Source organism: Anopheles moucheti, chromosome 3, assembly GCF_943734755.1.
Source record: "Anopheles moucheti chromosome 3, idAnoMoucSN_F20_07, whole genome shotgun sequence".
Taxonomy (NCBI): Eukaryota; Metazoa; Arthropoda; class Insecta; order Diptera; family Culicidae; genus Anopheles; species Anopheles moucheti.
This window is the reverse complement of record NC_069141.1, coordinates 79,441,177-79,462,074: the sequence shown is the minus strand read 5'-3', so window position 1 is coordinate 79,462,074 and position 20,898 is coordinate 79,441,177. Positions and strand designations below refer to the sequence as shown.

The following is a 20,898-nucleotide window of genomic DNA, read 5'->3' as shown; positions in this document are numbered from 1 at the left end:
ACTTGTACATCCTTTACATTTGTTGAAGATCATGCGCCTCAGGTACTTAACAATTAGATAATAAGAGAAATTTTCACGCTCTTCGTAACCGTTTCATGTCGATCATTCATCATACCAATGTGTACGATCGCTTACGCGTTAGAAATCTTATCAATCCCGCTCGATTGAAAAACCTCGTTCTTACGTCCTATTTGTATTCCCACAGTATGGCAGTTCGATAAAAGATTCAAATGAAAACTAAAACAAAAAAAACCAAAACAAAAGTACAATTTGTGTGTTCAATCGTCTACCTGCCTGTTTTGTGGAAATTCAATCCGATAATGATGATTCTACGAAACCAAAAATACTGTCATGGATGGGTGTTAGTTGTGAAGGTGTGAACGTGAGGAAATTGCTAATCCTAACCAGAGTACGAAACAGAGAACAAACCACACTTTAAAGGTGAGGTTAGAACTCGCGACAGTTTGTCTCTGTTCGCCATAACCACTAACAGCTGTCTATTTGTTAATATTGCATGCTCTCGTTGCGGTATTACCGCCAATCCCATTTGTGAGTGATAATTAATATTTAAACAATATCGTTACGTGAAGGTCTACGTGCTATGTTGTATGCGTTTAACTTCTCTCCGTTTGAACCATCGTTTGTTGAAATACAATTGAATAATTATGATCATTTTGTTTTACTTTATATCCTGTTTTTTTCTGTGCTTTTTCATTAACTTATGGCGTGAAGCAAAGTTTGATGCGGTGAAAATTGTTTCCATTTGAGCAATATTTAGCGTTTAACCGCACCGCGCTGACTGTTCACACTCCAATTCCGTTTGGGGTCTTTTCAAAGATGGCCACCAAACCCGCTGTTCGTTTCATGTTTGCTGTTGTTATCCTTTTGAGATCTTATTATTCGCATGGCCTGTACGAGGGTTTTTGTGGGTGAGTAGATTTTGCTATTTCTATAATCCATTTTAAATGCAACAATTATCATACAATCCAGCACGGAGTTGTACCCATTCAGCAAACAAATTTTACAAAACTTCCAGAAAGGGCAAATAAAAACTTAGCACAAAAACAATATCGGTTCGATACTCGGGTTGGAAAATCTCCAGCAAATGTCCAAAACAGTTTAAACCGAACTAAACCGAAGCTAACAAAACATTTCCGGTACCGTTATGACTCCATAAAGTAGTACGCTAGTTTCGAAATAAATAATAATGTTGCGCGTGGCAACATTAATTCGCTTACTTAAACACTACTACGGCACCGAGGCAACGCATGCCGTAGGTTCTAGCTGTTTTTATGTTTTAACTACTCTGTTCGGTGCTCTGACTCCACAAACAGGATTGCCCAGTTATGCTATGTACAGTGCTGGAATTCACCTCTCTGCGTCTACTGTTGTGCCAACACGTAGTGTGCTTGTGTTTCCTACTCGTGCCTATTTCCGGTCTCATTGTCTAAGGCACATCTTGTCTACATTCTCTTCTCTTCTACAAATTAAAAGCATTCTTAGCATAATCTCATACAAAAAAACGATAAAAAATACGTTTAAAAACACTTACTAGTTACCAATGTATTTTTACTCGCGTTACGATTATTCATTTCAATGTTCTTCTTAATTAAAGATGATAATAAAAAAAACACCAACTTTCGCACGCATTGGTCGCTTACATAAACCATAAACTTGCTATGGCGAAAACTTAACGAATTGTCTCGGCACTCTTGACGACCTCTCGCCTTTCCCTCGTCGGATCATCCCCCGCTATTTGTACCCCCTGGGGGAAGGCAAAAGGGAAAACTTCAGCGTCATATCCTATTCCAAGGGTGTAGGCCTGCGTATGATGCGCTGTTTTGGCACGTTGGCAATGGCAGCTTCCCGTGCTGCGTCGATGGCAAGATGTGTGCATATTCTTCAATTTCTGTCATATGTCTGTACTAAGCCCACCAAACTCCGGAGAGCTGGTGTAGGCAGAATGGCGCACAATAGTATGGCACTGCGGACGCCGGGACGGTGGAGGACCGAGCAAGGGGGGAGTGCGGGCGTTCTAGTGCGTTGGCAGCTCCGTTAACGTGATGTCGTACAGGTCCTCCTCGTACCGCTGGACTTCCAGGATGAAGATGTCCTCGTTGCAGTAGTGTCTGATCATGTCGTCATCAATTCTCGCCGTAATTCTACAAAGCAAACAAGGGTAACAAAATGTTGAAACATTTAGAAAGGTAAGCGGCTTTGATGGAGCTTTTTATTGGAAAATGTTTCGTAAGGTGTCTTGTCTACTCGTGCACAAACAGTGAAAGAAGAGGGAATAGATAGCTATACTCCAACGATACTGATACAATACAAAAAAAGCATGAATTCTATCGGGAATCTCCAATGGAGAGCTTCTCGTAGGAAGATTCTCTAATAGAAGTCAAGCACTTACATTGTATTGGACACTACATTGAGTACCTAAGTGTGTATTCTGTGTGAAAGAGCTCGTTAATAATAGCGGTTGATGTTAGTGAAGATTACGGGTTCTTTTAATGGATTAGTGGTTGCTTTGTTCTAGCAGATTATTAGTTCACTAAAACACAGTTACTATTAAAGGTGGTTAACATTAACAAGCTGGTTCGTTCAGTTAGGTGTAATAGAATGCAAGCTGCCGTCTGTCAGAAAGAAAACAAAAATACAACTTTACTCAAACTAACACTAATTGATCAACATTAATATTGACACATTTCAAAGTATCAAAAGTTGGGGAAAAACAAAAAAACAAACACTAAACTACATTCAAATGAAATACAAAACGAAACAAAACAAAATTACAACAAAAAAGAAACAACAATAGATGTAACATAGAGCACAACAAAACAACGATTCTAACCAAACAAAACAGAATCACAAACAAAAGAGAATAGAAGAAAACTAAAGAAGAAGATAAATGGAGAAAGATAGCAAAATCGGAAGGAAACTCAAAACTTACCCTTTCTTATTTTTGCGATAAATAGTGTTAATTCTCAACGAGGAAATTTTGAATTTATTTTCAATCTGCAAATGCAAAAGGAGAAGAAGATAGAAAGTGTTTTGGGTGAAAAAAAAAACAAACAAACAAACAAACAAGACAACCGGTAAACGGAAGTTACAAAACACAAAGAATGTGTGCCAACGTTTTCTCTGTAAAGTCGCAACGCACAACGGGCGTCCCGTCTTGTCGGGTAGTAATGTGCTATTTGCAAGTTTCACTCTTGTAAAACTCAGCTCCGGAAGAATAAAACCAACTAACAAATTTGTGCCAATAAACAATATATTTCCTGTCGATCGCAACCGCGTACTATTGGGGAAAAGTAGTTTGAATTAAGATCTTATGCGTATTATACCACGCACTCTTAGTTGATAACGCAGACTTAATAAATTATATAAATATAACTTATGTTTTCCAACCATTATCAAGAGACTGATGTATTTTTAAGTCACGTTTAGGACATGAAAGTGTGAGATAGCATGCTTAAAGGTTGGGGGCTCGTTTAACCAAAACTCTACAAAGGAGACAAGCTAACGTATCCGATATCGTTTTGTTGTGTCCTTCATAGATTTTGTCCAGGATTTGTAAGTCATGAAGTTTGGGTGCTCAGCTGACGCAAAAGTGTGATGTTTGGTTAGCACATAGCAAAAGGGAACACACCGCGTTCATAACCACCAAAAGTTTCGGAACGTGCTGTTCCTTCTTGAGGCGGTTACAAACTCATTATAATTATTGCTTATAGTTTAACACCGTATATCCGATTGGCATTGAGTTGCTTCAGGCGGTTAGTGAGGTATGCTTAGGGGGTTGTGGTGGGACTGTGTCTTCCTGCTATTCTAGAACTTTCAGATCGTGCGCCAGCTTACATGTGCAGGGATGGGATAAGCGTGGGGAAGTGGAAAAAAATTGATGTAACAAACAAACAAAACGACACAGTGAATAACATGTAACGCGAGCAGTGTGCACGAACGACTACTGCCGTTAGCGAACCCCTGGTGGTTAGAGCGTAAAACACACACATACACCCGTATCGTGTTGCGGCAGCTAGTGCACTATAAGAAGGCCATAATTCGTTAAAAGGTGCTGAGATTAATCCCGTTATCGACATACACATACAACACACACACAAATACAAATATTGGTTATTGGCGCAAATGTGTAGGGGTTTGTGTACCTGTTTTATCCTTCCGATTGGCGAGAAAGAAAGGGAACCTTTTTTTCTCACAAAATGACAGCTGTCAAAGGTGACATGTTGGTGGATTTACTAAGACTGTTGTTTGGTCTGTTTTCCTTCCACTACACTTCAGATGACAGCTGTCACTGTTGGATCAAATCGAATGATCCTATAATTTTGAATTGTTGGGTGTGGTTATACAGGCAAATTGAATAACAAAAAAAGCAAAACCATTAACAAAACACTAATAGCACATTCACAGAAGGTAAATCTTTGGTTTCAATCTATTTTGAAAATTTACTTCATAAAAAAACAATCTTCATCTTCAGCTGTTAGTGTTTTGTTTGTATAGCTTTGGTTTCTAGTGTCGTAATAGAACATTTTTTACTTTTCATTCCAAACCGAGAAACTTACCGCATTTAGCAACCCGACCGTACTAGGTGGGACGACGTGAAGGGGCGTATAGACGTCCTCATTGTCCTGGCGCACGTACAACATAACCCGTTCACTAAGCGGCGGTGTCATTCGCTGACGTTTGATTTGTGGCGTAAAGTCGACCATCGAATTTCCCACCAGCGAACCGTCCATGATGATGCTCGGATCTTTTTTGTCACTGTGTGTAATAAATAAAAATGTAGTGAAAACAAAAAAGGAAGGATTAGTATTATTCCATAATGATGGACATCCGAGTACGTGTTGAGCCGAACACGGAATAGCCGACGGGATGCCACTGTGGTGAAACTGGAAGTTCTAGCCGACTTTTTCGCTCTACTCACGTCGGTACGTCCGGTGGGAAGTGATTGTGGAACTTCAGCGTTGGTGTGGCCGGTTTGTTGGCGTGCAGCAGGAAGGGCGACTTGACGTTGTCGGAGGTGCCGGAGAGAGAGTCAGCATCGTGACCGTAGAACTGCATATCCATGGATGTTAGCTGCAAGAAGGAATGGAATAGATGGTTATTATTGGAACAAACTCTACAGTGATCTTTCGGGGTTTATGCTTAAAATTGCAAGCATCCTGCTTACCTTATCGATGTCCTCCGAGGGCGAGAAAAGGACTGGCGGTTTCAATAGATCGCTCATACCGTAAAACTCGGATCGATCGACCACCGGGTGATACAGTTCGTCCAGCTTTTTCCTTCCAGTGGCGGTCATCTTGCGCTTTGCTGCTCGTCGTTCTTCATCGCGTGTCTTCCGTTCGGCACCCTGTAGAAGGAAGGAATGAAGAAAAAATCCGTTGAATGACTTTTCATAAAAAACATATGTTCTAATATTAGAAATCCAACAATAGTAGAGAATTTTTTACAACATAAGGTTCATTTATAATTCTTTTAGTCCTGCTGTAGTCAGTCTCTGAAAATGTTGTATGAGTAGTATGAAGATGAAGATGAGAAGGACATCGAACAACCCATCTTACAATGCCATTTTATGGACCTTTCATGGATTCAAATTATGATAGGTTCAAATTGAAACAAAATGATGGCTTTGATATCATTAGCCAGTAAGGAGCATTTTACCATCAGAAAGACCAGAAGCATTTTAGAGGACTTAATTCACGTGTTAAACAGAAGATGTGAAGACACTTAACCATCCCGCACGTTTGATCGCAAACCGATGATCTCATTCTCTACACATGATCTCATCCTTGTAACAACACATTATAGCAAGTAAATAGCAAACTCTTGTTTGTTCAGCGACAGTAGCACATTTCTTCTTTGTACGACACGAAAATTTTCAAACGCTCCCACAGAAACATTACGGAAAATTTAGTAAACCGGTCACACACAAGCGCTTCGGTCGATCTAACTGTAATCTTTCGGAATGGAGCTGCGATAGTGGTGCGTTTAGAAGGAATTTCCATACGATCGTACCGTTCTGGTAGGGAAGTGGGGGTTATATTGTGGGGCAGCAAGTGTCATCCGGTGGTGGAAGATTTCGCAAATGCACATGGGCAATAATGGTGGTGGTGCAATAGCACAGGTGAGCGCTTAACGCTCTCCCGACGTACACACGCAGGCGCAATGTAGATATTTTTCATTTTTATAGCACAGATTATACGAGGCTTATCTTCATTAAAAATGGCTAAAATATTGTTGCATCTATCGCGCCTGAGCACTAGGTACGGTCGGCAAGGAAGCAATGATTATGGCTGTGCGGTACTTTAACGTTACATAGACAGACGAGTTTGCGTTGTGACCGTCATTCGGCTGGGGATTATTTGCGCTGCAACCCCAAACGGTCATCACCGGTGGTTACTAAGGGCTAACGAAGGTATGTGTCATACACTCGCAGGTGTTGGGAACGGCCCGATGTGTGAGAGAAAGAGCCACGCTGCAAATGCAATGTAATTTCCAGCGCTGTCAGCGGTGGTAATGGGTTTTCAAATGATTTTATTAATTCACTTCATTCGTTGCTAGGGGATGCGATGATGCGCTCACTACTTGCGTGGTGTTTTCAGTTTTTGAGGTTAACGGGGAGGTTCCCCGACACGACGGATACGTGAACGAACCCCGGCACGACAAATTGCGCCAGCTACCCCCAACCAAATGGACAGTTGGTGCAACGAGGAATAAAGAGTCAATCGTTCCGTTAGGAAACATTTCGAACTTCAAGGATCGTTTATAAACAGCACAGTTTTGCTTCGCACGACCAAAAATGGGGTCACCGGCCGACAATGTTGATACGCCTCGTGTCTCTAGGATACCGGAAACATGCAGCACGGCATGCGATAGGAGTCGACGCTCCACTACGTACGTACCACCTTCTCGATCGTACGGCATTAATCATTGAACGATCATGCGATCAGGGACGAACTTCTTGGCGCGAACGCCAACTACCACACGCGGCGTTGTGCGTTTTTGTGTGTGGCGATTGCGCGCTACATTGTCTTTAACGGCGCGGCACAGGGTGAACTCGCAACGAAAGCAGTGGACGGGCGCAGGAAACAGGAAGGGATGCAGGCTCCGGTTGTTATCTTAACTGCTGGAGTGTGTGTGCGTCTGCGATGCACTTTCGCCCTCGGAAGGTGTAATTTTAGCAACACAACCTCCGCACAGCTTGCAGTTCAACCACCAACCACCAAGCGAGGTGTGGTCCCTTTGTGGCCACGCAATAAGAACTGTTCGCGACGATCGCGACGGAAGCGTATCGCTTGATCACCGCTTCGTTCGTTCCTACGCCACATCAAGCCGTGCATAATTTATGATTATATTAATTTCTACTCTCGCGGCGTGCGTGCGGAACACAGCCCCGAACAAATTGATCCCTCTCGTTGCTGCTTGCCAACCGATCGCTTTCCTTTCCCACAACCCCCTTTTGCACAGTGGTCAGACTTCCCTGACCGTGTCCAAAGAACCCGAGGGAAGACCTCGCCCCGGGATGACCACCTGTTGCAAGAGCGACAGCATAAGGAGCACTTGTGCGGACTCGCTGGAGCGGGCGAGATTAGTTCACTAAATATCCAACCAACGCCATTCGGTAGAAGCATTCGTTGCGTTATCCCGCAGGCAGCACAACTCGCATGCGAGCTTTTAAAAATCCAGAGAGCTCCTAGAGCTCGACTGCATATATCGACCGTGAGGGGTATTAATTACAGCATGCCCGGGATGTCCGTGTGCGCACAGAACCAACGCACCGCGTGTCGCTTTGCCGTATTTTGACAGTTCCGTTAGTGCAGCGACAGCTTCACGCTAGCCACCACCAGAGGGCGCATCATCGGCGAAACGCTAGAGCTGAAGATCCTCGGACAAACGGAATAATTTCAACGAATTTGTCCCAATGCAGCCACACCGTTGGCGTACGAGGCGCAACGGGATAGCCGCTTGGCAATTGCCACGCTTGCGCAGCGGAAACGATTTGCAATGATTGATGCTTGCGTACGGCGAATGATTGACACAATAAAATGCACACTTATGCACCTGGGCGCTCAGCCGTGCCCGCGGGGGAGAATTTCCGGCCTTAATCCCGCGCATCATGGGCCCGTTTGCCCGTTATAAACATCATCCACCGAGTTTGCGTTACGAAATTGCGCTGCTGAGTAGCTCTTTAACTGTAGCGAAAGCCCGTGGTCAAACTGTACCCCCCTTCGAGAGGATCATCCCATCATCCATCCTTGAAGCGCTGGTTCCACATCCACCCCAGCATCGCCAGTACACGGGTTGGAGCAGCAACTGTGAAATGTGTTTTTATGATTATGATGATCATTACATTATGGAACATCTTTGTAAGGCAGGCGGGTGTGCGCTCGCCTTGTCCACCCCGGTGTGTTGTCCGGGTGATCTGCCCGGGTGTAAGCCTTATTTTAAAGCCATTTGCCAGCACGAAGATGCAGAAGCGACTAATGAAAACGGGGTTAAAAATGGACTTATAAAATTTTACTAGCTCGCACAGGTACCGGCGTGACGGGCATGTACCCAATGTTGGTCGGTAGTTATTCGGTCGTCGGTGGCGACCTACTGCAAACTGCACCACCACGAGTTACTGCTGCTGCCGAAGCGTCAAAGAAGCGTAGTGCAAATAGTGGCTAACCGGCCCGAGAGGGAACGGTTCTGACTCCCGTCCAAGCGGTAGCATCGTTGCACGCAGCACTCATCACAAAACCGTAAAAATGAACGAACGATGGACCCCATCAGCCAGGCCGGCCCGGGAAAGGGTTTTTCTTTTTTCTACGCGCATTTACAGCGCGCTACCTGGGTAAATGGAGTTAAATTGCAAATTACAGCATAAAATATGGGATTGCCCCGCATCGTACAGATTGGTTCCCGCGAGGTGCACCGCGAGTAACGAAAAAAACGGACAAGAAAACCGATTTTATGCACTCGAAAGTTGTTGCGGACCGTGCGGAGATACCATAAACGCATCGAAGTTACTAGTACAGATTTTTACGACCGATTCTCCGGGTTTCCATTAAATGCAAGAGCTCAGCATCAGGAAGCCGGCTCGGCGTATGAATGAAGTTTAATTTTCTTTCATACGTTGCGGTGCGTATGTGTGCAAGTTTTTGTTGATCAAAGTTCGTGCCTTGATGGCTTTTTGTTGTCGTAATTTACACAGTTCATCACTCATTTGCTGTTTGTTGGTATGAAGTGATGATTATGATGTACGCGTTCGTTGTCTTTTGCCATCACTTTTTTTGGGGAACATGAGTGCAGTAGAACGTAATAAAAATTGTAATAAATAAAACCACACTCGGTGGTGTGCGATTTTCAAACCTTCGAAACAGAGAGGAAAGGTCTAAAATAATATAAATTTCTTTAGCAAATATTTGTGTTTGATCTGTATCTGCTCAAATCCTTCATTACATTTAAATTATGGTTTGGGATAGGTCAGTATCTTAACTGATCTATTGATACATTATATATAATTTATCATTTTTAAAAGTTTCGATATTGAGAATTTAGAACACAAGAAAATTATACCACTCATTATCAGCTTCCCAGGCATTTTCCAACCGGTAGCCGGAAAAATGAGAGTTTCCCGTTAGTTTGCACCCCAACAGACGCTCCAAGGGACAGCCGCGAGATGAGAGCAGTGGCTCGTCAGCTAGAGCTTCTCACATTCCATGCATATCCCGCAGCGCACCGGAATCAAGTCCACATCTCAACGAATAAATTTACACCCCATTTAATGCTATCCCCTACAGGAAGCCACTTGCTCTAAAGCCCTCCACCCAAATGGCGATCGGTTAAGGATTGGGGCGTGTAGCAAACTTTATTGCGAGAAAAGTCGCTCGTGTCGTATTGTCACCCCCAGGGGGAAAAACACGTCACCTCGACCGAACCTGTGCCATTCGGATGATTGTACCAGCGCAGCCGGTTTATGCAACAGGCAGAAGCTAGCAAGCCGCGAGGCCATTTTACATAATGTGATTAGTGAATTTTTCACCTTGCCCGCTCAAGCTACCGAGCGTGACCGTTTGGGTTCTAAATTGAGCCCCGGTGCGCTTCTGGATTGGCATCGATTATCCTACAGCGTTTATTATCTAAGAGGGGCAGCAAGCGAGCAGACCGGCGAACGAGATGGGATGGCCAGTGCGTACCGTTTCGCAACGCGCATAAACACTTTCATAAATACGCTCGATATTATGCCCCCTGGGTAGGCGGCAGATGGGTCCAGTAGCGTTGTGCTACAATGAAACCCCGCCGAACCGTCCGCGATGCAATCGCGGGCACAATCGGTATGTGCGTTAGGTGGCCGTGCGCACCAACCCCGCGTACATTGAACGCAATGCAAAATGAAAGAATAATGGGATTTTAATAAACATTTACCGAGAAGGACGGATCGGACAGATGGAGCGGTTGCGCTACATTTATGTTGCTGCATCGCCCGCTATGCCATACCTTTTACGATGCAGCCCGCTTGGAAGCCTGCGGGCAAAACTCGGGCGGAATGCAGATATGTGCAAACACATTCACGCATGCAATTATTCGCTAGCATGAGAATTATGTTGTCTTACATTCATCATAATCAAAGGCAAACAGTCTTGCTGCCAATGGGCCAATGTTGTATTTGTGTTGTTGTCTTCCGTATTAGTTACCGAACAACATCTTACAAACAATGTTGAAATGTTCTTTTTTTTGTACAAAAAATGTGATAAAAACTGTACTTACAGGGTATTTTTTTAGTGCTTTGCAAACGATAACGAACAACAAGTTTAAGAAATGTAGAAGCATCAAAAAGGACGCTGTTACTGTTTGGTGCAAAAAAAAACCCCTTCCCGGTGTGTACCTTCCTTCGAAACAGCCCGCAAGAACGCATCGGAAAAAATCGTGAGAAACACATTAAACCGGCAAATAATCCTTTGAAATGAGTGCATTTTTACGAGTGCAAACTATGCGGCACAATGCCTCATGCGCGTGAAAGCGTACGGTCGAAGATCAACGTGAAGAATGAAGCAAAAACCACCTCGAAATGGGAAACCTTAAGGGTTGCATTTATTTTTTTTTTTTTTTTGGGTTCTGTTTGTCCTGCAACATCCCTCGAACAACAAGTGCTAAAAGCACCGAACAGTGGATAGTAAAAAGAGAATAATAAAAACATCCCAAAAGGTTACTGGAGTTTTTCTTTTGTAACGTAGCGTTTTTACGCTTTTTACACCTTGCCTTGCGCTGACGTTTTGTGGCCACCGCATCGTTGCACATAGTCTTGCCCACCTCTGGCCATACGTCGGGTAAATTGTTCCCGTAGCTTCAAAGGCCTTAGGTTTGTTCTTCTCTTTAACTGCGATCAAGAGCGATGTTTCGAACTTCACACGCAGAAGTTTGTCATATTTTGACACTTTGCATCCGACACGCGTAATTGGCAATTTTCGGCTGTCCACTAATGGATGTGATGTTCGGTTACGGTGTGAATGATTCGGCTGCGTATGCACAATTTGACGCACAACACACACACACACACACACACACACACACACACACACACACACACACACAAACAGTTAGTTTGTACAGGAGTTTGTAAACAGTTACTAACGCTGCGCAAGGTTCGTCGCTTGCTGCGCGCTCTCAAGTCTTTCGTATTCAATTGGACGGATTTGGGTTGTTTTTATTTTTCAAACATTAATTTTGCCGAATCGATGAAGAGACCACAGGCTTCTTATCATGCAAATGCACACATAAATATTGCAAAACAAAAAATCCACCCTAGATTCGAAACTAGGTCCAGGGAATATCTCCAGGGTATGGAGGTAACAAACATAGATCTAATCGGGTACGCCATATATTTCGTTTTATAACGATGTGTGGTGATCGACCCAGAGGAACCTCTCCATTTGAATCCGCAATAAACCTATCTCAAGCTCGCATCCGTATTTAAAAAGAAGAGCGCACACAAAAACACCGCAACGTCGAATAGATGAATGGCGGTATTGTTGATGTTCGTACGCTGTTGACCATCGGACGGACAACGACGCTACTGCATCGGGCATCGTCGTTTGTTGAGCGGACGTATCCTTCTCCATCGTCCTAGAACACACCAACCTTTCCGCATACACATTTTTGCATAAATATTCAATCGCTTTAGCGCGCGTAGGAAAGCTACATCTCGGTCAGATTCCGGCTTGGTTTTTTACTATCGGTAAGTCATAAATCACAAAAATGATGCCAATAATTTACATACGAACGGAATGGGGTTCAGTTTCGATAGCGCTGTGCATGAGTTGAATGAGATGAAAGCGATTTCAAACGCTTTGTCTATGTGCAAGATGGGAAAAAAGGGGCCATTGAGGACCTCCACGGTAGGGGTGCTATTTTGAGGAAAATATTTTTTTGTTTTAGTTCAAATGTTTGCCTAAACTATTAGACATCAACCATACACCATTCATCACTGAAAAATTCCTGCTAATGTGTTGATTTTAAAATTAAATCCACAGAGCAAAGGATGCAAACCGTGAATGGTGCCAACCTGTGAAGCCAATTCCCATGCGTAAAGATCGCAATCCAGGATTAAAGGCTAACGTCTTGGTTGGGGTTTAAAAATTTATTAGCCCCACACAAAGATCGATCAAACCCATTCGGCACAAGCAGAGGCGCGAAGCGACTATTTCCACCGACCGGTGATGATGGCGGTCCGATATGATGGCGTCTCGTTTCCCCGAGCCCTTCTCGCGAGCCAGCAGCAAGTGAAGCAGCGCACCGTATCATATCGGACCGAGGGTATTTAACAGATTTATTAGAAGAAACAAGTCCCTCCGTAGGTACCGTACAGGTGAGCGGTGTAAGGACCAGCCACCGATACACCGTACGTTTCACCGGTTATCCGTAACGGACGTGTCTCAGGACGGGCCAGGAGATGTTTGTTGCGCTTGGCTTTTGGCCTCGTTCATAAATCTTGCGCCAGATAGGCGAGCCGATGGGATGCGATTCACAGGCGGTCAGATTTTGTTTTATAGTTTATGGGCTGCCGAATCTGAGCGCAGATGGATATCTTAATTTAATGCTTGCTAGCGAACCCATGCGTCGTTGCAAAGAAGAAAGGAGGATTTAAAGAATGTGATCAAGTGAAAGAGCGATTTATAGCAAAACAGAGCTCTAATGGATATTTAGCAGGAATTTAGTTATCTTTTTATACAAAACAAAACTGAAAAGTGAAAGCAATAAGAGAATATTTAAACTTGTAAGGTTCTGTCTTGTCAAATGCCATCCTTCAGATATGTTTATTTCAAAAAGAATAAACTACATTTGTAATGAGTGTTGTACATTCTTTTTAGTTCGTTTTTCTTCTCCTGATTCTTGGCAGTTCTTGTACACGAGTAAATAAAAAGGTCATTCCATTTGTGGGTTGCCGGATCGTTCCACTCGTCAGGTGGGAAGGAATACGAAGCGAACGAATATTTAAAAACATAAATAAAAAACAAGAAACGGAAGTTCAATCCATACGGCTCATTAGCAACAATCCTGCGACATGGTACACAGACCGTGCAAGAACGAAGTGCTCAGTGAACAGTGCAGAAACCCGCAGAAGGGATCGGAACATTCGGAAATGTCAGAACATTGTTAATATCTGACGACGTGCGAATATAATGAGCAAAGGGACAAAGTCCGTGGTGTAAGAGATTGAAATACAAACAAACAAAACACACACACGCACTACAAAACCACACCGAGACCTGTTCCACGTTCCATTTGGCGACATCTGGAGACGATTGGCTCTCGACCATTTTGCCGTTTGCTACACTTTGGAACGCGACGTGTCCGGACGGGCGGCGTACACAGAACGGCACACACCATCTATCAATGTAGTCTGCTTCCTTTTCAGAAATCATGACTTGCGGCCATTATCGCTTCAATAAAATTTATTGAAAAATTGTTACCACAGTCGCTAAATCGGGCGTGTCACTTTAGGGAAGGTGGGAAGTGTCGGGGGAAACGAAGGGGGACACGGTCACGCCACCAACTGGCACGGATGCGGTCCGTAACTGGGGCCGATTGGGTTGCTGCTTGTTTATTTTTACGATATCACTGGTTGTACCGCTGACAACTCGGTCTCCACCGTGCTATAGGAGCACAGGGAAATGTAGACCCGGCCGTGTTTCCATGCAAGTTTGATATAAAGTTTTATGCATTTTAATCCCCCATCACCCACCGTGCGGAACGGCATCAATGCGAATGCGTGTTGCGATGTCGAAATATTGTGAATGGTTCACTGTTTCACCGAGCGCCATCTGTCGGGAAAAGCGATGCACCGGTCGGGCAGTTATCGCATGTACTACATGTGTACTTAGCGTAAGCGATTGTGGTGAAAAGTGGTCGTTAAACCTGAGGGAACCCAGGCAGAATTCGCGTCCCGCCGTGGGAAGAGTACCCTAACGGCAGCAATTCCAGAAACGCTTCGAAAGATCATTCATTAGGGAGTTGTCCGGCAAGGGGTACGATAAAGGATGAAAAAGAAACAACCTCTACAAACAGCCAACAACACTGTAATCCTCCGGGGAGCGACAAGGTTTTCAATTCGTCATTAGCGCCATGTCGCTATCGCTAGAATGCGGGCAGCATCTGCTGCCGTTGCATCTTGCAATAATGTGCGCGGTGGCACTGGCAAATGTCGGCACAGTTTTTGCCGCATGCTTCGCGACTGCGACTGTGCGATAAAAATGAATAATTAATATATAAATGGCTCAATTAAATGATTTTATAATGGTTTACCGGTAAGAATGTGCATGTGGAGGTAGTTTTTATTCCCGTCCGTGTATACATTTTTTTTGTAAAGTCCAGTACCGCATGCTTCTCGAGGTAGGCGCTGGACACACGGAGAAGAGTGTCACTGGAGTCGTTTGTGCGCTGGTAAAAGCGTACCCCATGTGGTGCAATTAAAACTAATCAATATCGTGAATATGCACTCGTGCACTTCCTCTCTGGTTGGTTCGCGTCGGCGAAGGATGGCTCGAGGCATCTAGACGGTCAGTGACAATGTACCTCTTTTGCTAAGGCAGCGTAGATTTAAGCTACCTTAAAACCCTTGTCACTCCTCCAGCTCGATCATATAGCTTACGTTTGCTTTCATTTTATTAGTGCGCTCACATACAGGCCTCGCACACAGCGATAGGCGATTGAAATTTTGCATAAACATTTCTTATTAATTTATTCAAATTAGTTCGCACCGCTAGGTTAGTGCGCACCGTGTCGGTGGTACCACATCAAGCGTATGGTTTATGCTAGCAAAAAGTCATTATGCATACTACAAACCCATGTAGGCATATTACGCCATCCGCGTCTCGGGCCAGTGTCCAGTATGGGTGATTTGTTCGCTCCATTAGATACAACCTTTCATTTGGGTAGGATTAAATGGGAAACGTACCCGGGACTAGGATCGCCCAAAGTGTCAGCGGCCGATCAACCGATCAACAAGAGTACGGACACAGGAGCGGACCGACTTTCGAACGCTTTTTTTTTGACACCTGTCACAAACGTCTCAATTTGAAGGTCTTTGCGTTCGGGTGTTATCAGGCGCTACCTGCTTGTAGGGTGACACTTACAAAACACGCAACCACCCTTGCTGGATGACAACGCATCCATCGGGGGGATTTGCCCTCGAGGTGATTATCGTGCGACACCACCGTCATCGGTGTATTGTTACCCCCCCGAAAATGGTGCTGCGCTTTGTGGACGAATTCTTAGCGAACCGAGGTTTCGTAACTGGAGCAAAGAAAGTGGATAGCAATACGGCGTACGCATTAGGGGCGTAATGAGATTGTCGATAAATTTGACTACCTCCAAAGCGCCATGTGTGTCATTTTGACGTATCACTTGATAGTGATCGTTGACTTGGGAGAAACCACATACAAAGTAAGTTGTTTATTGTACGATGAAATCAACAGCTTCGTTTAAGGTACACAAATGCCACCTTAAACCACTATGCTATTCGTGATCGCTTCTTAGCGCCCCCTGCCGGGAATTCGTGCAATCTCCGATGGAACTACAAACCATCTGCCGGTCCCGCAACACACCTGCTATTAATTTGATTTGTTTATCATCGGCTAGAGTCCCGTGGAACTGCACATGTGCAGTTCCATTCTCGGGCTGTCGCGGTTAACCTTCGCACCGCGAAGTATGTGATCAAACTAGAAAGATAGAGCGCACCAAGCGCACATTAGACCTGCTGAAATGCTACGTACACGACAAGGAAGCTTAGCCACATATAAACGGGCACATCTAAATTGATGATCCACTTGCGGAGAATATGCAAGCTACACCAGAGTGCTAGATATCCGGACGACCGTGTGTGACGGTCAGTATTTATGCAAATGGCTGATCGTTTTTTTTTGTTCGCTCTCCTCCGGCACGGTTTTCTATGAGAACACGAGCGTCCGTTGTATTAGGCCCGATGCTCAACACCGAAGTAAAGTGTTCCAAGTTGCTGGGAGACTTGACAATAATAATTATTTTTTATCGATCCCGCTACGGAGCAGATCGAATGTCCGTAAAGCGGGTGATTTTAATGCCCGTAGGTATTATGACTTCATCCGCTAGCCATCTCCAAGTGCGTTCGGTGGTGTGAAGCACTAAACTTTGGCTCGATCGCCACCATAACTATCAAACGCGCGTGAAGTGTTTTTGCGCCCCGAATGTGTCACAAAAACGGTGCGATCTGTGCGGCAGGAAATACGTTCGTGGCAATTGCGGCCGTTGCTTAATTAGAGCACCGCAGTACGCGAAGACGTAGTACGGTCGCATGTGGTGCATCGATCGGGGCGGGTTTAATGGTTCGCGATTTGTTTCGCTTAAGTGACACTTTACATTACCCCATCGGTTCGTCTGTGTGTGCGTTTAGTTAGAGGACACAGTTTATTGAACCGCAAACGCAGCGTAACCTCTATCCGGCGGACAGTTCAGTTACCATTACAAGGGTGTACAGGCTGACCGACAACCAAAAGGAATCGAGGGAATCGATCGATTTAACCTCGAACACACACACAATCCGCAAAGCCGGGCGGCCATTTTGCTCGCAAAGGCGTGCGTGAGTACGTGCGTGTGTTTTTTTTTCTGTGCCGCGACCATAATCGCTCGGTCGCGCTGCCGGCGATCGCTTACGTGGAGACCGCACGCACTCGTATATTGGTGGCCGCCCCGGATGACATTCGACAACAAAAGCGAGTGCGTGAAACCTTCCGAAAAGTCCCGACCGGGCGGCAGTGTGCGATGGCCGTTGCGCACCAACAAACACCAATCTTCGCCGACGCGCAACCAATTTCGGTCCAATGTCCCTTTAATGAGCTGTCGTTTCATCAATTATAGAACAAATTGCGTATAATTGCGAACCATCGTAGCGTCGCCATCGTAATGGTAGTTTGATCGAGGGAAGGCACGCATACACCCGGGCTGATGACGGTGTATCGTATACAAACACAAAGGATACGATCACCTTGGAGTGAGGAGGAACCATCACAGGACAGAGAAGCGGACGCGCAATTTGATCACCCGATCGATGCACGATCGATCGACGTTGACAACGCCGTGGCTAGGCGCGTCCGTACCGTACGTGCAACAGTGCGCGCTCAATCGATTAAGTTAGGCCAATCCCGAAAGGGCATCCGCGCGCGCGAGAAGGCGAAAGCATGCAACAATGTGTTCCCGCGTCTTCCCGCCGGGTGCGGCGGCAAAGTTTCACACGTGTCCTGCGGCGTTGTGCTGTGGTGCCAGCCACGTCCTGGCCGGGGCCCGGCACGGTTTTAATAAATTGAATCAGAAACGATCCACACTAGAGGAGCGTCCGGCACGAAGGCGATCAGCGAACGATGATGAAGTATCAACATAAAATTATCATTCATTTGCATTCGAGCTTCCCTTAAGCCTTTTAGAAAGGAAGGTTTTTGTTAGGTGTTCCGCATCCAGCGGGCCTCTCCGCTCTGAGCGGTAGCGCATGCAGGAATGGCGTGTAAACTATATCTAGAAGTATGTCATATTAAAATACATATTAGATTTTATGTCGGCTGACAGCTGCATTTAAAATAGTACATTAAAGCTTAATACTTTAGTATGCCATTTTCTTCCTCTTTGTCGAACGAAACACCAGCTCAAGTGTATGCAAATTGTGCTTTCAATGTCCAAGAATAGCCGAGAGATAGTAGTAGGCTAAATGAACTGGTTGACAAATGTCAACGTAATTGTTCGAGCGTGAATTCAATTGCGAATAAAGATGCGGACTCGATCGCAAGTGTCTAATCTTCCCGGACCATTCATTGACTATTACAGCAACGACTTACCTTATCACAAAAGACTTTGATTTGACAGTAACCCCGATGGAAAACGCTCGTATCGCGGGGATCTTCGAACGTATCGATTTGAAGGTGCAGCGGTAAGCCCTGAAAACGAAAAGAGATTTAAAACGGAAAATTAGTTGATGGACCTTTCAACGGTGAGAAACACTTAACAAAACATAGAATCGATTGAATTTAAACTAAAAAACCCCGATGTCGCGGTGTTAATGAAGGGTTCAGATGAATAAATCGTTTTCAAGTTGCTTACGTTCTCGCAGGGTAGATCCTAGATAATACGGGATGCTCATTACAAGGGATCGTTTCAATATTTCCGTAAGCAAACGCACCATTTCCCTTAATGTACGACGACAACATAAGAAGGATCCAAAATCCTTTTTCGTGCCGTTCTTTGTATGTGCTCCTTCGTGCGGTTGATTCGAAAAAGGGTTTTTATTTAATTTTACTTTATTTTATCACCGGCCGTCATTGATTTGTCTTCTCACACCGCCTCTTTTCTCTTATCCCATGGCAACGTTGGCTGGGATCGCTTCCTTCGCTGCGCTGTTGTATAATGGATTTCTTCGGTACGTTTTGCTCAGTGTGCTTTTTTTTATTTCACTTCTTGTCCTGTTTTGCTCCCCAGCAAATACCCTCCGGGACATTGGAGAACACCTGTCCGTGTGCCTGAAGGCTGGAGGGTCAGTTCCCAGCGTTGCTGCTCGAAGTCGCGAGTTGGAATAGGGCTGGATTTTCGATTTTTTTTTCCTACCTCGACGCTGTCCGTTCGTGCTGAATCTCTTTTCTCTTATGAGTATAGATATTATAATATGTTCATTCATGGATTTATCTCAAATGACAGGCAGATAAAAATTGTTGATTTTTCTCTGCTTTCCGTCCGGCTTCCACGCTCCGAGACCGCGATCCGATTTCGGTGTCTACGGTGATGCCGTCCACTACTTAGTCGGGAGCGGTTGTCTGGTTTTTGTTTCTATCTTTCTCCTTCGACGGTTTTTTCCCCATTCGTCCACTGCGCGTTTCTACCGCGTTGCGGCTAAGGGCCGCGAGTGTCTGCCTTTTTGTTCCCCTGTTTGATTGCCGCACCTACCGACGCTACTTGCTTGCCGGGGGCCCGCAAACGCGCCCGGACGTGTACCGAGAATCGGATCTTAACTATGCGGGGTCTTGAAAGCCATCATAATGTAAAATAAATAAACCGTAGATTCTTGTTTCCCTATCGCGATGTAACATCGCGCTGTATCGTCCCCGGGGCTGGTTGGAATTTCTCCACCAGGAAGGAGCCCTAGACGGCAACCATTGGCCGTGCGCCCTAGGAGATCGTACGATCAAATGTCAAAAGTCTTCAACACCAAACCGATGACATGACGCTCCACCCGCATCGAACCTCTCGTCCTGGAGCTCGGGCGGACTTTAATATGCTACCTATATCAACCATCGGTCAAGTGCCAAGCGGGAGGAAACGCATGCACAACTTGCGCTAATTGGGTAGACACACTGTTGAAGCCACCAGGCAGGTAACCCTGGGGACGCAGAAATTGGGCATCCCTCCGAAAACCAAATCGCTTTCGATTGACATGCTCTAGATTCGAGCCGCAGATAGGCTCGGGTACGGTGTGGACCTTCCAATTTTTTTTCTTCTTCTGAGCATCATGTGCAGAAACCAAACCAAAGCTGGTGCGCGAGCGATAGCATCGTGCTGGTAGCCAAACAGAAGTATCAGTCAACTCGTCAACTATGCGTGCGACCTCGGTTTGTGGAATGGAGGCGAACGTTCCAAGCACAGCGATGCAGGGCAGTGGTTTGATGGAGGAAATTCGAATAGTTATATCATTATTAGCATAACACACGTACCCACACATGACACATACACGCACAGCGTGATCATAAACGAGACCGAATGCCGAGTGCCGACTCGAACACTCCGCCTGTATGACCCCGAAGAAACGTCATGGGAACTTGAACGTTCCATCGTTTCCGTTGCGGCTTAAGTGTCAAGGAAGTGCCTGAAAGGGGTTGGTTTTCGATGCATTGCGGTGCTCCTTCTCTGGTCGTCTTGCTCCACCGTTCCACTTCCAACAAAGTAGCCACCAAAGTATCTTGGGGCTTATCGACGGGCAAAAACCAAACGGCAGGGCACGGAGTGGTCGGTCTCTCCGTGCGATAGGCACGAGTAGAAATATTTAAATTTAATCTTGTCGTTAATTACTAGAAAATGTATTGATCAATCAACGGTTCTGACATTTTGCATTCTGGCCACGTTCACGGCCATACACCGGAGATGGCTTCTTTATTTGATCCCTTACCCAAACACAGCCACGGACAAATCTGGACGGGAATGATCGGATTATGATAGCGTGTGGATTAAAGTTTGGCATTGTTTGCTTTAATGCTCGAATGCGAATTCTGTAGGCGAAAACAGTTCGATACACCACGGGATGATTGCGGGGCTGGGACAATTCTGCAGGAAAGTAGACGTGATTGCTGGTGAGCAAGAAATCAAAACACACGCTACAATAACAAACGAATT

General features: G+C 45.1%; 1 protein-coding gene across 1 annotated transcript in view; it reads right to left on the bottom strand.

The window, feature by feature from the left end:
- Window positions 1–1,564: 1,564 nt before the first annotated feature.
- LOC128305572 (protein grainyhead-like) overlaps window positions 1,565–20,898 on the bottom strand; it is a 170,397-nt gene continuing 151,063 nt past the window's right edge. Inside the window, exons 12-17 of the mRNA XM_053043081.1 lie at window positions 18,360–18,458; window positions 5,186–5,365; window positions 4,940–5,091; window positions 4,578–4,776; window positions 2,951–3,015; window positions 1,565–2,162 (exon numbers count right to left, since the gene is read on the bottom strand). Coding sequence (XP_052899041.1) covers window positions 2,036–2,162; window positions 2,951–3,015; window positions 4,578–4,776; window positions 4,940–5,091; window positions 5,186–5,365; window positions 18,360–18,458 — 822 coding nt within the window. The 3' untranslated portion in view covers window positions 1,565–2,035. The remainder of the gene's footprint in view (window positions 2,163–2,950; window positions 3,016–4,577; window positions 4,777–4,939; window positions 5,092–5,185; window positions 5,366–18,359; window positions 18,459–20,898) is intronic.